Source organism: Amblyraja radiata, chromosome 32 (genome assembly GCF_010909765.2).
Source record: "Amblyraja radiata isolate CabotCenter1 chromosome 32, sAmbRad1.1.pri, whole genome shotgun sequence".
NCBI classification, from domain to species: Eukaryota; Metazoa; Chordata; class Chondrichthyes; order Rajiformes; family Rajidae; genus Amblyraja; species Amblyraja radiata.
Genome location: NC_045987.1, coordinates 28,966,218 through 28,981,919, shown reverse-complemented (window position 1 = coordinate 28,981,919; position 15,702 = coordinate 28,966,218). Strand labels below are relative to the sequence as shown.

The 15,702-nt window shown below is 47.2% G+C and overlaps 1 protein-coding gene across 4 annotated transcripts in view; it reads left to right on the top strand.

The window, feature by feature from the left end:
• The window catches only part of whrn (whirlin), a 190,508-nt gene that overhangs the window by 134,068 nt on the left and 40,738 nt on the right, over positions 1–15,702 (top strand). For 2 of the 4 annotated variants that reach the window (XM_033049267.1, XM_033049270.1), the window contains one exon: positions 11,054–11,260. The exons of the other annotated variants lie outside the window; for them this stretch is intronic. In XM_033049267.1, coding sequence (XP_032905158.1) covers positions 11,054–11,260 — 207 coding nt within the window. The remainder of the gene's footprint in view (positions 1–11,053; positions 11,261–15,702) is intronic. 4 annotated transcript variants of the gene reach the window in all.

Sequence of the window (15,702 nt, the reverse complement as noted above, 5' to 3'; positions counted from 1 at the left end):
TGGGCGATTTAAAAAATTTACAGCCAGATTTATCACTTCTGAAACTTTTTAGATGTCAATGATGTCAAAGGAATCAAGAAAAAACACAAATAATGCCTTAGTTGATGAAATGCAGTGAGCAAACGGCCAATGTTCGCCAAGCACTGTTTTGTTGTCCTTTCAGCTCTCGCTTCTATCTACCCTCATTTCTCCTCACTTGTGTAATTCTGAAGTAGGCTAAATGTCTCACACGCTTATCCCGATTTCCATAATTATTTACAATGCAAAAATTGACAATTTCAGCGGGTTTTAACGGGCCCGCTACGCTGGAAACAATGGTAAGTGCCTACCTGCAGCTCATCGCGTGTACTCCATTTGGAGTAGCGTGGCAACAGTACGGGTCATGGGTCGTGACCCGATTGCCGTGAAACCTCCCTATAAGAAATAAAGTGGACGAGCTTGAGGCTCAGTTAGAAATTGGCAAGTATGATGTGGGAATTACAGACATGGCTGCAAGAGGGCCAAGGCTGGGAACTGAATATTCAAGGTTATGCCTCCTATCGAACAGGTGGGCAGAGGGGGTGGGGTAGCTCTGTTGGTGAGGAATGAAATTCAGCCCCTTGCAAGGGGTGACATTGAAACAGGAGATGTGGAGTCAGTATGGATAGAACTAAGGAAACGTAAGGGTAAAAAGACCCTAATGGGACATCTACAGGCCCCCAAATAGTAGCCTGGATATAGGGTACAAGTTAAATTTAAATTGGCATGTCGTAAAGGTAATGCTGTGGTTGTTATGGGAGATTTCAACATGCAGGTAGGCTGGGAAAATCAGGTACTTACTGGACCCGAAGAAAGAGAGTTTGTGGAGTGCCTCCGTGATGGATTCTAATGCCCCTGTCCCACTTAATCTCTGGAGACTTTGCGCCCCACCCAAGGTTTCCGTGCGATTCCCGGAGGTTCCCAGAGGTTTTTGTCAGTCTCCCTACCTACTTTCACTACCTGCAACCTCCGGCAACCACCTGCAACCTCCGGGAACCGCACGGAAACCTTGGGTGGGGCGCAAAGTCTCCAGAGGTTTCCGTTCAGGTTTCCTAAGTGGGACAGGGGCATTAGAGCAGCTTGTACTAGAGCCTACCAGGGAGAAGGCAATTCTGGATTTAGTGTTGTGCAATGAACCGGATTTGATAAAGGAACTTGAAGGGCCATTAGGAGGTAGTGACCATAATATGATGTGATAATCTACAATTTGCAAAGGAGATGGGTAAATTGGAGGTCTTATAGTTGAACAAAGGGGACTATGTGAGGTAAGGGAAACAAGTAGTGTAGCTATGGAAACTATGAGGATCAAAGAAGAGGAAGTACTGACACTTTTGAGAAATATAAAAGTGGATAAGTCTCCAGGTCCGGACAGGATATTCCCTAGGACATTGAGGGAAGTTAGTGTAGAAATAGCAGGGGCTATGGCAGAAATATTTCAAATGTCATTAGAAACGGGAATAGTGCCGGAGGATTGGCGTACTGCGCATGTTGTTCCATTCCATGGAATATTTGATATTTTTTCAAAATTAATTAAAATAAAACTGGTACCAAAACCAGAATGGATCATTTTTGGGATATCGGAAGATATCCCTGAATTAAACGTGTATCAGAAGAATTTACTCAATTACGGGCTAATAATGGGAAAAAAGCTCATACTTAAATTCTGGAAAAATGCGCCCACACCAACAATAAAAATATGGACATCAAATATGTTTGAAACATTACATCTGGAAGAGATGAGATTCCTCTTAGCAGGTAAAGCAAACCAATTCCAAAAGACGTGGTCTACGTTTCTGGACCTATTACAAGCATGAGGTGCAATAGTAATTATAAAAATAAATAAATAAATAAATGGTATCAGGACCTGGCAACGGGAGGTAAAACAACAAAAACAGACTTGGTTGGTAGTCCCCTTTCTGCGGAGTTTAATGTTATAATAGAGCGATTGTCCTTACTTTCTTTTTCTTTCTTTTCTAGGGTCTACTTTCTTACTTTACTTCCTTCTCTAACTTCTTTTCTAAGGGGCTTTCTTTTCCCAACACTCTCTTGCACTTCACGACTCTTGCGCACCTTCTTTACTTTCCTTACTTCTATCTTTTTCTTAAAGCTTAAAAAAAAAAAAAATGAAGCGGTACAAAATATGTATTAAGATATATGTGTTGTGTGTTATTGTAATTTACCATTACTTCTAATAAAAATAATTAAAAAAAAAAAAAAAAGAAACGGGAATAGTGCCGGAGGATTGGCGTACTGCGCATGTTGTTCCATTGTTTAAAAAGGGGTCAAAGAGTAAACCTAGCAATTATAGACCTGTTAGTTTGACGTCAGTGGTGGGCAAATTAATGGAAAGGATACTTAGAGATAATATATATAAGCATCTGGATAAACAGGGTCTGATTAGGAACAGTCAACATGGATTTGTGCCTGGAAGGTCATGTTTAACTAATCTTCTTGAATTTTTTGAAGATGTTACTCGGGAAATTGATGAGGGTAAAGCAGTGGATGTTGTGTATATGGACTTCAGTAAGGCCTTTGACAAGGTTCCTCATGGAAGGTTGGTTAAGAAGGTTCAATGGTTGGGTATTAATGGTGGAGTAGCAAGATGGATTCAACAGTGGCTGAATGGGAGATGCCAGAGAGTAATGGTGGATGGTTGTTTGTCAGGTTGGAGGCCAGTGACGAGTGGGGTGCCACAGGGATCTGTGTTGGGTCCACTGTTGTTTGTCATGTACATCAATGATCTGGACGATGGCGTGGTAAATTGGATTAGTAAGTATGCAGATGATACTAAGATAGGTGGGGTTGCGGGTAATGAAGTAGAGTTTCAAAGTCTACAGAGAGATTTATGCCAGTTGGAAGAGTGGGCTGAAAGATGGCAGATGGAGTTTAATGCTGATAAGTGTGAGGTGCTACATCTTGGCAGGACAAATCAAAATAGGACGTACATGGTAAATGGTAAGGAATTGAAGAATGTAGGTGAACAGAGGGATCTGGGAATAACTGTGCACAGTTCCCTGAAAGTGGAATCTCATGTAGATAGGGTGGTAAAGAAAGCTTTTGGTGTGCTGGCCTTTATAAATCAGAGCATTGAGTATAGAAGTTGGGATGTAATGTTAAAATTGTACAAGGCATTGGTGAGGCCAATTCTGGAGTATGGTGTACAATTTTGGTCGCCTAATTATAGGAAGGATGTCAACAAAATAGAGAGAGTACAGAGGAGATTTACTAGAATGTTGCCTGGGTTTCAGCAACTAAGTTACAGAGAAAGGTTGAACAAGTTAGGGCTTTATTCTTTGGAGCGCAGAAGGTTAAGGGGGGACTTGATAGAGGTTTTTAAAATGATGAGAGGGATAGACAGAGTTGACGTGGAAAAGCTTTTCCCACTGAAAGTAGGGAAGCTTCAAACAAGGGGACATGACTTGAGAATTAAGGGACTGAAGTTTAGGGGTAACATGAGGGGGAACTTCTTTACTCAGAGAGTGGTAGCTGTGTGGAATGAGCTTCCAGTGAAGGTGGTGGAGGCAGGTTCGTTTTTATCATTTAAAAATAAATTGGATAGTTATATGGATGGGAAAGGAATGGAGGGTTATGGTCTGAGCGCAGGTATATGGGACTAGGGGAGATTATGTGTTCGGCACGGACTAGAAGGGTCGAGATGGCCTGTTTCCGTGCTGTAATTGTTATATGGTTATATATGGTTATAAAGCCATGAGCCATGAGCCGTGACTGACAAGGGACATCAGGGACAGTATAAAAATAAAAGAGAAGAAGTATAACATAGCAAAGAAGAGCGGGAAGCCAGAGGATTGGGTAACGTTTAAAGAGTAACCAAAGATAACTAAAAAGGCAATACAGGGAGAAAAGATGAGGTACGAAGGTCAGCCAGCCAAGAATATAAAGGAGGATTGTGATTGTAAATACTTTATTAATCCCCTTATTCAGGGGAAATTCAGATGTCCTTGCAGCACACTATTAAAAATACAACATAGCATTCAAGAAGTTTAACATTAAAACATAAAAACATCCCTGGTTCCCACTGTGGGGGAAGGCACAAAGTCCAGTCCCCATCCTCTTGTCCACCCAGAGTCGGGCCTATTGAGGCCTCCACAGTCGCCGTTACGGGGCCCGATGTTCCCGGCCGTTCTCGCCGGGTGATGGTACTCCGGCGTCGGGAGAACCCTCAGCGGCTTGGGGTGCCAGGAACGGCCGCCTTCTTACTGGAGACCGCGGCTTCCAAGCCAACAGACCGCGCTGGACGAAGCTTCACGCACTGGCGATGTAAAGTTCAGCGCCGCAGCTGGCCGCTCCACAGAGCCGCGGCTCCACGATGTTTTTTTAACGGCGGTCCCAGCATACTGGAGTTCCAGCGCGGCGACTCAGGCAAGGCATCGCCCGCTCCGCGATAGCGCTCCAGCGCTGTGCCGTCGCCAAAGCCGAGGTTCTGGCCAGGTCCCCTCAGGAAACGTCGCTCCAGGACCCGCTGGTAGTCCGCGAGGACAGGTCGAAGGTGCTGCTCGGAGGAAGGCAGCCTCACCGACCAGGTAGGGACTTGAAAAAGCAGTTTCCCCCTTCCCCCCCACCACCCCCCACACATAAAAAGATTAGACCCCCCGACTACACACTATAACGTACTAAAAATAATAAAAAAAGAAGTGAAAAAAACGGACAGCTGCAGGACTGGCAGCCGTACAGGACAGCGCCCCCACCGGATAGTAAAAGCTTCTTTAGGTATGTGAAGAGGAAAAAATTAGTTAAGACCAAAGTTGGACCCTTGAAGAATGAATCGGGTGAATTTATTATGGGGAACAAGGAAATGGCAGATGAGTTGAACAGGTACTTTGGATCCGTCTTCACTAAGGAGAACACAATCTTCCTGTGTACTAACCAGAGGATTTGAGGTGACGGAGGAACAGAAGGTAATCCACATCAGGCAGGAAATGATGTTGGGTAGACTGATAGGACTGAAGGCTGATAAATCCCCAGAGCCAGGGTACTTAAGGAAGTGGCTCTATAAATCGTGGACTCATTAGTGATCATTTTCCAATGTTCTATAGATTCAGGATCAGTTAACCATATAACCATATAACAATTACAGCACGGAAACAGGCCATCTCGGCCCTTCTAGTCCGTGCCGAACACGTATTCTCCCCTAGTCCCATCTACCTGCACTCAGACCATAACCCTCCATTCCTTTCCCGTCCATATAACTATCCAATTTATTTTTAAATGATAAAATCGAACCTGCCTCCACCACCTTCACTGGAAGCTCATTCCACACAGCTACCACTCTCTGAGTAAAGAAGTTCCCCCTCATGTTACCCCTAAACTTCTGTCCTTTAATTCTCAAGTCATGTCCTGTTGTTTGAATCTTCCCTACTCTCAATGGAAAAAACTTATCCACGTCAACTCTGTCTATCCCTCTCATCATTTTAAAGACCTCTATCAAGTCCCTCCTTAACCTTCTGCGCTCCAAAGAATAAAGACCTAACTTATTCAACCTTTCTCTGTAACTTAGTTGCAGAAACCCAGGCAACATTCTAGTAAATCCCCTCTGTACTCTCTCTATTTTGTTGACATCCTTCCTATACTTAGGCGACCAAAATTGTACACCATACTCCAGTATTGGCCTCACCAATGCCTTGTGCAATTTTAACATTACATCCCAACTTCTATACTCAATGCTCTGATTTATAAAGGCCAGCACACCAAAAGCTTTCTTTACCACCCTATCTACATGAGATTCCACCTTCAGGGAACTGTGCACAGTTATTCCTAGATCCCTCTGTTGAACTGCATTCCTCAATTCGCTACCATTTACCATGTACGTCCTATTTTGATTTGTCCTGCCAAGATGTAGCACCTCACACTTATCAGCATTAAACTCCATCTGCCATCTTTCAGCCCACTCTTCCAACTGGCATAAATCTCTCTGTAGACTTTGAAAATCTACTTCATTATTCACAACACCACCTATCTTAGTATCATCTGCATACTTACTAATCCAATTTACCACACCATTACCCAGATCATTGATGTACATGACAAACAACAGTGGACCCAACACAGATCCATGTGGCACCCCACTAGTCACTGGCCTCCAACCTGACAAACAGCCATCCACCATTACTCTCTGGCATCTCTCATTCAGCCACTGTTGAATCCATCTTGCTACTCCACCACTAATACCCAACAATTGAACCTTCTTAACCAACCTTCCATGAGGAACCTTGTCAAAGGTCTTACTGAAGTCCATATATACAACATCCACTGCTTTACCCTCATCAATTTCCCGAGTAACCTCTTCAAAAAATTCAAGAAGATTAGTCAAACATGATCTTCCAGGCACAAATCCATGTTGACTGTTCCTAATCAGACCCTGTTTATCCAGATGCTTATATATATTATCTCTAAGTATCCTTTCCATTAATTTGCCCACCACTGACGTCAAACTAACAGGTCTATAATTGCTAGGTTTACTCTTAGAACCCTTTTAAAACAATGGAACAACATGCGCAGTATGCCAATCCTCCGGCACTATTCCCGTTTCTAATGACATTTGAAATATTTCTGTCATAGCCCCTGCTATTTCTACACTAACTTTCCTCAATATCCTAGGGAATATCCTGTCCGGACCTGGAGACTTATCCACTTTTATATTTTTCAAAGGTGTCAGTGCTTCCTCTTCTTTGAATCTCATAGTTTCCATAGCTATTCTACTTGTTTCCCTTACCTCACATAGTTCATGTGGATTGGAGGGTAACTAATGTTATCCACTTTTTAAGAAAGGCAGGAGAGAGAAAACAGAATTATAGACCAGTTAGCTTGACATCGGTGGTGGGGAAGATGCTGGAGTCAATCATAAAAGATTTAATAGCGTCACATTTGGATAGCAGTAACAGGATCAGTCCCAGTCAGCATGGATTTACGAGGGGGAAATCATGCTTGACTAATCTTCTGGAATTTTTTGAGGATGTAACTAGGAAAATGGCAAGGGAGAGCCAGTGTATGTAATGCACCTGGACTTTCAAAAAGCATTTGATAAGGTTCCACATAGGTGGGAAAAATTAGGGCACATGGTATTAGGGGTAGAGTGCTGACATGGGTAGAAAATTGGTTGGCAGACAGGAAACAAAGAGTAGGGATTAACGGATCCCTTTCAGAATGGCTGGCAGTGTCTAGTGGGGTACCGCAAGGCTCGGTGCCAGGACCGCAGCTATTTACAATATATACTAGTGCAGACCCGTTGGGTCTGTTCCCCCAAAGTGCGGTTGTGGGGGGGGGGGAGGCTGCATGCAGCGTCACACACTAACTATCCCCCCCCCCCCCCCGCACTCACGCTAATGGAGGGGAGGAGGGGAGAGAGAGAGGGGGGGAAGGAGGGGGAGGAGAGAGGGGGGGACAGGGAGGGGGAGGGAGGGTGGAGGGAAGGGGGTAGGGGTGTGTGGAGGGGAGGGGGGTTTAGGGGAGGGGATGGATGGGAGGAGGGGGAGAAAAAGAGAGGAGAGAGGGGGAAGAGGAGAGGGGAGGGGGGGAGAGGAGAGGGGGAGGAGAGAGAGAGGGAGGGAAGGAGGGGGAGGAGAGAGGGGGGGCAGGGAGGGGGAGGGAAGGGGGTAGGGGTGTGGAGGGGAGGGGGTTTAGGGGAGGGGAGGAGAGGGAGAAAAAAAGGGGGGAAGAGGAGAGGGGGGTGGAGGGGGGGAGAGGAGAGGAGGGGGAGGAGAGGGGGAAAGGAGGGGGGGAGAGGAGGAGAGAGGGGGGGAGAGGAGGAGAGAGGGGGGAGAGGAAGGGGGGGGGGGGGGGGTGAGAGAGAGTGCCTTTTTACTTCAACCCAAACCCAAACAACCATTTGCAGGCAGTGCTTTTTTACCTCTAACCATATTTTCATTTTCAAACCAAATTAAGGGTACTCACAGTGCTGTAGACATTTGTCAGTGTCATTCTAAGCTCTGATTGAGGCACACCACTTGCAGAGACTGATTGAGGCACACCACTTCCTGGTTTTATAGTCCCTCCCCCCTGCTGCCAGCCGGGGGCAGCAGAGCGAATGGAGAATTTTGTAAAATCATTAATATCTCTGTCATATTTCATCGACGGGAAAAATCCTCGGCACACATACGGCGGAGGGGGGCTCTGAGCGAGGTGGCCAAAAATGACGGCCGTAGGTGGCGGCGTTCTCTCGGAAATCGCAGCACAGATCGCCAAAACCGGTCAAGAACAGAGTTTTAGTAATATAGATAGATTAATGATTTAGATGAAGGGATTACAAGTAACCTTAGGAAATTTGCAGATGACACAATGCTGGGTGGCAGTGTGAACTGTGAGCAGGGTGCTATGAGAATGCAGGGTGACTTGGACAGGTTGGGTGAGTGGGCAGATGCATGGCAGATGCATTTTAATGTGGATAAATGTGAGGTTATCCACTTTGGTAGCAAAAACAGGAAGGAAGATTATTATCTAAATGGTGTCATGTTGGGAAAATGGGAAGTACAATGAGGTTTTGGGGGTCCTTGTTCATCAGTCAATGAAAGTGAGCATGCAGGTACAGCAAGCAGTGAAGAAAGCTAATGGCATGTTGGCCTTCATAACAAGAGGAGTTGAGTATAGGAGCAAAGAGGTCCTCCTGCAGTTGTACAGCGCCCTAGTGAGACCATACCTGGAGTATTGTGTGCAGTTTTGGTCTCCAGATTTGAGGAAGGACATTCTTGCTATTGAGGGAGTGCAGCGTAGGTTCACAAGGTTAATTCCCGGGATGGCGGGACTGTCATATGCTGAGAGAATGGAGCGGCTGGGCTTGTATACTCTGGAATTTAGAAGGATGAGATGGTATCTTATTGAAACATATAAGATTATTAAGGGTTTGGACAAGCTAGAGGCAAGAAACATGTTCCCAATTTTGGGGGATTCCAGAACCAGGGGCCACAGTTTAAGAATAAGGGGTAAGCCATTTAGAACGGAGATGAGGAAACACTTTTTCACACAGAGTTGTGAGTCTGTGGAATTCTTGGTGGAGGCCAGTTCTCTGGAAACTTTCAAGATAGGGCTCTTGAAGATTGCGGAGTCAGGGGATATGGGGAGAAGGCAGGAATGGGGTTCTGATTGTTGATGATCAGCCATGATCATATTGAATGGCGGTGCTGGCTTCAAGGCTACTCCTGCACCTATTGTCTATTGTATATTGTCTCTCCTAGAAGAAGGACTGCAATGACATCTGACCTATTTCAGCTTCCCCTGCAGCCCACTGACCGAGATTCCACAGGGTCCTACTGCTCCCCGGCCTTCTTCCAGACCATGGCCCTAACACCGACTCCGCTGTGACGCACTGCCTTTCCATTAACGCTAAGCATCCCGCTTTCCCCTACACTCACTCCTACAACACCCAGACCACCTCTGCCTCTACTGAGCCTTTATTCTACCCCCCCCCCCCCCCCCCCCCATGGCACCACACAAGCCCCCCCTCAACTCTAGCGCCTGCCCCTCCCTCCCCCTGTTGGGTTTTCACCATCCTCCCTGACCTCCCCCTCTCCCATACTGACGGTCTGGCCTTTCCATTGAACCCACATCTCAATACATTCTAAGCACTTCTTCCATCACCTGCATCTCTGGGCCTTTTTCCTTTCAAAGAGACCTCCTCCTCCCCAGAGCCGACCTTTTATCCTTCCTCTAACATACCTCCTCCTCCTGGACTCCCCTGACAGTTTTCTACCATCTGTTCACCTTTTCAGCTCCAAAGTAAAGCGTATTGACCAACTCGACTTTTCCACTATCTATGCCCACTCCAATCTCAACCCCTTCGAAAGCACAATCTCAATATTGTCATCAAATCTGCTGACAAGGGAGATGCTGTTGTAGTCTGGCAGGCTGACCTCAGCTCTACTGAGGCCAGGTGTCAGCTGTCGGACACCTCATACCTATCCCTTGACCATGACCCTACTGGCAAACACCAGGCCATCACCTCCCATATCATCGCCATACTCATCATCTCTGGCAATCACCCCTCCACAGCCCCCAACCTTATAGTCCCCCAACCCCACACTCCCGTTTCTATCTTTTTTCCAAAATCCACATACAGGACTTCCCTAGCTGGCCCATTGTTTCTGCCTGTTTCTGCCCAACCAATTTTCACCAAAGACCTTGATTCTATCGTATCCACCGTGACCAGCCTCTTCCAACCTACATCTGAAATATCTGAGATATCTAGCTATTCACTACTCCAATTCCTGAGCCCTCATTGCCTCATCTTTACCATGTTCATCCATTCCCTTTAAACCTCCAATTCCTATCAAGAAAGTCTGGGGCCCCTCATGTTCTTCCTTTAACAGATACCCAATCTGTTTCCTCTACTATCACTTCCTCCACCTGCAAAACTTATCCTCACCCTTAACAACTTGTCTTTTGACACCTCTTACTTTCTTCAACTTAGGAAGAAAGGTATTGAGCCAAAACGTGGTCTGTCCATTCCCTCTACACGTGCTGCCTTAGCACTGAGTCCCTCCAGCACTATTTGTGCCCAAGATTCCAGCATCTGCATTTTCTTGTGTGACCTATTTATTTCATAATTTTCCACCAATTTTCTCCCCATTATTGCTTTAGCTGAAAGCTATCATCTCGACCAATATAGAGATTGATTTTGCATATTGATCATTGTCTTACTGCATGAATTGTGAACATTTGGATGTGTGGGCCAAATGGTCTATTCTGGTGCCAAACTGTTCTTTGTTCTAAATATTAGATTAATTCAAAAGATATTTTCCAAGTCATACAGGTCTCATCACCATTTGCTTGTTGGTTATTGTGGAGGTTCACAGAGAGTGAATTGGCGAATTGGAGTTGTAGGTGGCAGTGGTGTGAGACCAGTCCCTGGATAATGAAGTGTCTGGTCATCTTTTCATTCAGCCTCAGATATGAAGGTCAGCACCAAAGATAATGTGTAACAGGCGAGAATAATCATTTGAATGGGAAAGTTGTGGGTTTCACCTTGTCATTACATTTACTGGACATGTAACACAGTAATAGTGTTGTGTTCTTTATTGTTCTTCAGTTCTCCTTGCTCTCGGAGGTCCGAGGTATAGTTACACCTCAGGATCTGGATAGATTTGATAGCATGGTACTGAGGCGTGAGATTGAATCGATGAAAGCTCGACAGACTTCCAGCACTGGATCCGATTCCTACTCTGCCATGTCCTATGGGGAGACAGCCTCTTCGTCTGGAAGTTACTACACATCCACCACCCTCAGTTCTGCCAGGGTGAGTATCTGGAAGGGGGAGGAAATTGTTGCTCCGTACTGCATGATGATGTGCCTCAGAACTGGGGGTTAGAATAAATTCACGTGCAGAACCAATTGTAACTGATTGGTCTCGGGAACAAAATAACAAATCCTGGTGACCAAAATTTGCACAATGGAAAAAAGTGTTTCGAATTTGCTGAATAAAACAAATGAAATCCACCAGTCTGTGTTGGATGACCTGGTGAAGCACAAGCTGGAATATCAACAACTAACTCGATCCAAGGTCCATCACATCCCTTTCACTCCCAAATATGCCCTTCCTCCGTCTGACCTGCGGAATATTGTGAGCAGTCACCAGCTTGCGTGCAGTCACACGCTTCACCCACATACATACATGTGCAGTCACACGCCTCTCCACCCACCCACATGTGCAGTCACACGCTTCACCCACATACATACATACATGTGTAGTCACATGCTTCATCCACATACATGTGCAGTCACACGCTTCATCCACATACATGTGCAGTCACACGCTTCATCCACATGTGCAGTCACATGCTTCTCCACCCACATACATGTGCAGTCACACGCTTCATCCACATACATGTGCAGTCACACACCTCTCCACCCACATACATGTGCAGTCACACACCTCTCCACCCATATACATGTGCAGTCACACACCTCTCCACCCACATACATGTGCAGTCACACGCCTCTCCACCCATATACACACTCTTCCTCCATTTGCACTGCAGAATGTTCTGTGCACTGACCAGCTTGGGCCCAGAATGATCCCCACTTCCAGTCACTGGAACTAGCTGGAAACCAAAGTATGCAACCCAACACGGGAGAGCCGAGGGAAGGAAGAGGATTACTAAAACGTCTGTTATTTTGTTTTTTCACGCGTATGGCTGGAAAGATTGACCTCAGTAAGGAGTGTGGTGCCTTTCCGGCACCACCCCTGGATCATCTCACTGTTGCAGCACCCTGTTGAGCTAGATAGGGCTCTTAAAGATAGCGGAGTCAGGGGATATGGGGAGAAGGCAGGAACGGGGTACTGATTGGGGATGATCAGCCATGATTACATTAAATGGCTGTGCTGGCTCGAAGGGCCGAATGGCCTACTCCTGCACCTATTGTCTATTGTCTCCTATTATTCAGCCACTCTAGATTTGCTTCAATGGCATTGTCTTGCAGCAAGACTTTGCTGCCATTAGTTGCCTCTCATGTCACAGTGCTAATGTTTGACATTGAATTCTTGCAGGAACGCCTGTTATGGTTAATAGACCTTATGGAGGTAAATATTTTCCCCGTGTGAACGTGATTGCTGTGGTTTCCAGAGCAAACAGCAGCTCAGTTTGTTTGCTGGTTTACTGGCAGCTAATGCCGATTGCCATGTATCAGCAATGTGTGCAATTTGTGATTGATTCTGCTTGCTTTTTGCCCCAGTGTGTTGTGCAAAATCTGCATGCTACTCTCTTGGTTTCTATTATTCTTTATGCATCAATCATATTTTTTTAAATCACTTGATTGCAAACATTGTAGGAGTGTTTGAGGAATTTGTAGAGGCACATGAACGGGCATAAAGGGATTGAATTGTGTGCAGGCAGATGGGATAAGTTTAGTTTGGCATTGTGATTGGCGCAGACATACTGGGCTGAAGGGTCTGTTCATGTGCTGTACTGCCTTTAAACTTGTAGGATCCTGTTTTCTGCATTCCTTTTTAATTCACTGGTGCCTTGTTTCCCACATCTCTAAATTTATCGATTAAATTATGTAACATCTTTAAAAAAGTGACCTCGAAGTTGTAGTGTGAATGGAAAGACATCCAATAGTCAAGAAAATCTGTTCATCACGAAAGTTCTGATGATGCCAAATTACAGAGTTTCACTGTGGTATATAGTTGTTCCTGAATGCACTGGCGGTCTGACCCAGTGATTCCAGTGGGTGCGTTTCACAGTTTAACTACTCAAAAACTATGGACAATTGCTCTTTTCCTTCACACCAGAAGCCTGAACATCCTCTCAACCAGTAATTCCATTAGTAAGATGACACCACGGTTGCTGGAATGGCAGATGGTGAAGAATGATGTCAATGTATACAGTGGGATATAGATCAGCTACAGAAATGGTGGAAAAATGGCAAATCAAGTTTAATGTGAGCAAATGTGCGATGTTGCACATTAGGTAGTCAAATGTAAGAAGACAGTGTAAAATTGATGGCAGGACCATTGACAGCATCGATGTACAGATGGATTGTTGTGTCCAAGTCCCTAACACCCTGAAAGTGGCAATACAATTAGGCAGAGCAGTAAAGAAGGAACATGGTTTACTTGACTTCATTGGTTGGGGCATTGAGTAAAAGAGTCAGGAAGTCATGATGCAGCTTTACAATACTTTGTTTAGGACGCATTTGTAGTGTATTGTGTGCATTTCTGGTCGCCACAATGCAGCAAAAGGATGTAAAGGGGGTTTACTAGAATGATGCCTGCATTAAGGGGTATTAGCTACAGAGAGAGGTTGGACACTTGGATTCTTTTCTCTGGAGCTCCAGAGGTTGATGGGGACCTAATCTGTCTATAGATAGGGTAGACAGGGGGAGAGCAGGGGGGGTGAGAGAGAGGGGGGGAGAGAGAGAGGGGGAGGTGAGAGAGAGGAGAGGAGAGAGAGGAGGGAGAGAGAGAGAGAGAGAAGGGGAGAGAGAGAGGAGGGGAGAGAGGAGGAGGGAGAGAGAGAGAGGTGGGGAGAAAGAGAGGAGGGGGGGAGAGAAAGAGGAGGGGTGGGAGAGAGAGGAGGGGAGCTGGGCGGAAGCTCACGGGGTGCGGCAGCGTCCCCACCAGTCGCCGGACCCGAGCGAGGCTGCGGCCGGCGTGGACCCGAGTGAGATCTGGAGCAATCTGAGGACTGTCAAAAGCAGCAGAGGGCCGGCTGATCGTGGCTTCCGCGAGGAGAAGCCCACCCACCCGCGTGACAGACATTCGGGCGGGGGAGACGGTGAGGAGGTTGCCTCCCGTGACGGCCGTCACGGCCACTTTTCCACCATGCTTCCCCGCGCCGGCGCTATGATAACGACCGCCGCTGCCATGTTGTAGAACTTCAAGAAACCCAGCAGAGCGTGCTGCAAGAAATTTCAGATAAGGCAATTTTTGATTTGACGGAATAAATCTCTACCGGAATATGTAAAAGATTTTCCCATTAGCGCGTAAATGTGATCGCACACAAATAAATATACACACACACACAAACATACACATACACATACACACACACACACACACACACACACACACACACACACACACACACACACACACACACACATCCAAGATCAGAGTTTTAATAGTTACTAGACCAAGGAGAGAGCGAGGTTGGGTCCCGTCCCCTGAACGCGCGATGGGGGGGTGGGGGGAGGCCTGTAGCATCACACACACACTAACCACCCCCCCCCCACACACACACACACACACTAAACACCCCCCACACACACTAACCACTCCCCCACACACACACTAACACCCCCACACACACACACACAACCACCCCCCCCACACACACACACTAACCACCCCCACACACACACACACAACCACCCCCCCACACACACACACACTAACCACCCCCACACACACTAACCACCCCCACACACACACACACAACCACCCCCCACACACACACTCACTAACCACCCCCCTTGATATATTAATATTATTAAGTCACTCCTTTTACCCCATCCCCCACCCTATCCACTCACGCTTAACCCCCAACTGCACAGGCGCAGCTAGAGAGGGGGGGTGGAGAGGGATGGGGAGGTGGGGTAGAGAGGGAGAGGGAGGGGGTTAGAGATTGAGAGGTGGGGGGGGGGGCGCGGCGTCACAGGGGAGGGCTGGTTCTCGAACGCAATACTCCACCACTCACCCATAGGTCCCAATATTCACCACTCCCTAGAGAGGAGGGGGGGGGGGGCAGAGAGGGAGGGGGGCAGAGAGTGAGGGAGGGGCAGGGAGGAAGTGGAGGGCAGAGAGGGAGGAAAGGCAGAGGGGGGGCAGAGAGGGGGGGGGAACAGAGATGGATGGGGGTGCAGAAAGGGAGGGGACACAGAGGGAGGGGGTAGAGGCAGCAGGTCGTAGAGCAGCAGCCTCCCCACCAGGCGCCAGGCCAGAGCGAGGCTGCGGGTTGGCATGTACCAGAGCGAGGCCCTCCTCCCCCCATCTCCTGCCCCCCTCTCCTCGCCCCTCCTCCCACTCTCTCCACCCCCTCTCCCCCCTTCCCAACACCCCCCTCCTTCCACCCCTCCTCCCTTCCCCCCCTCTCACACCCCCCTCTCCCTCCCCCCCTCACTCTCTTTCTCTGCCCCGTGGAGGGGATAGAGAGGGAGGGGGTGGGGGTAGAGGCAGCACCTACCCAGGTCGTAGAGCAGCAGATTCTCCACCCAGCGCCAGGCCCGAGCTAGGCTGTG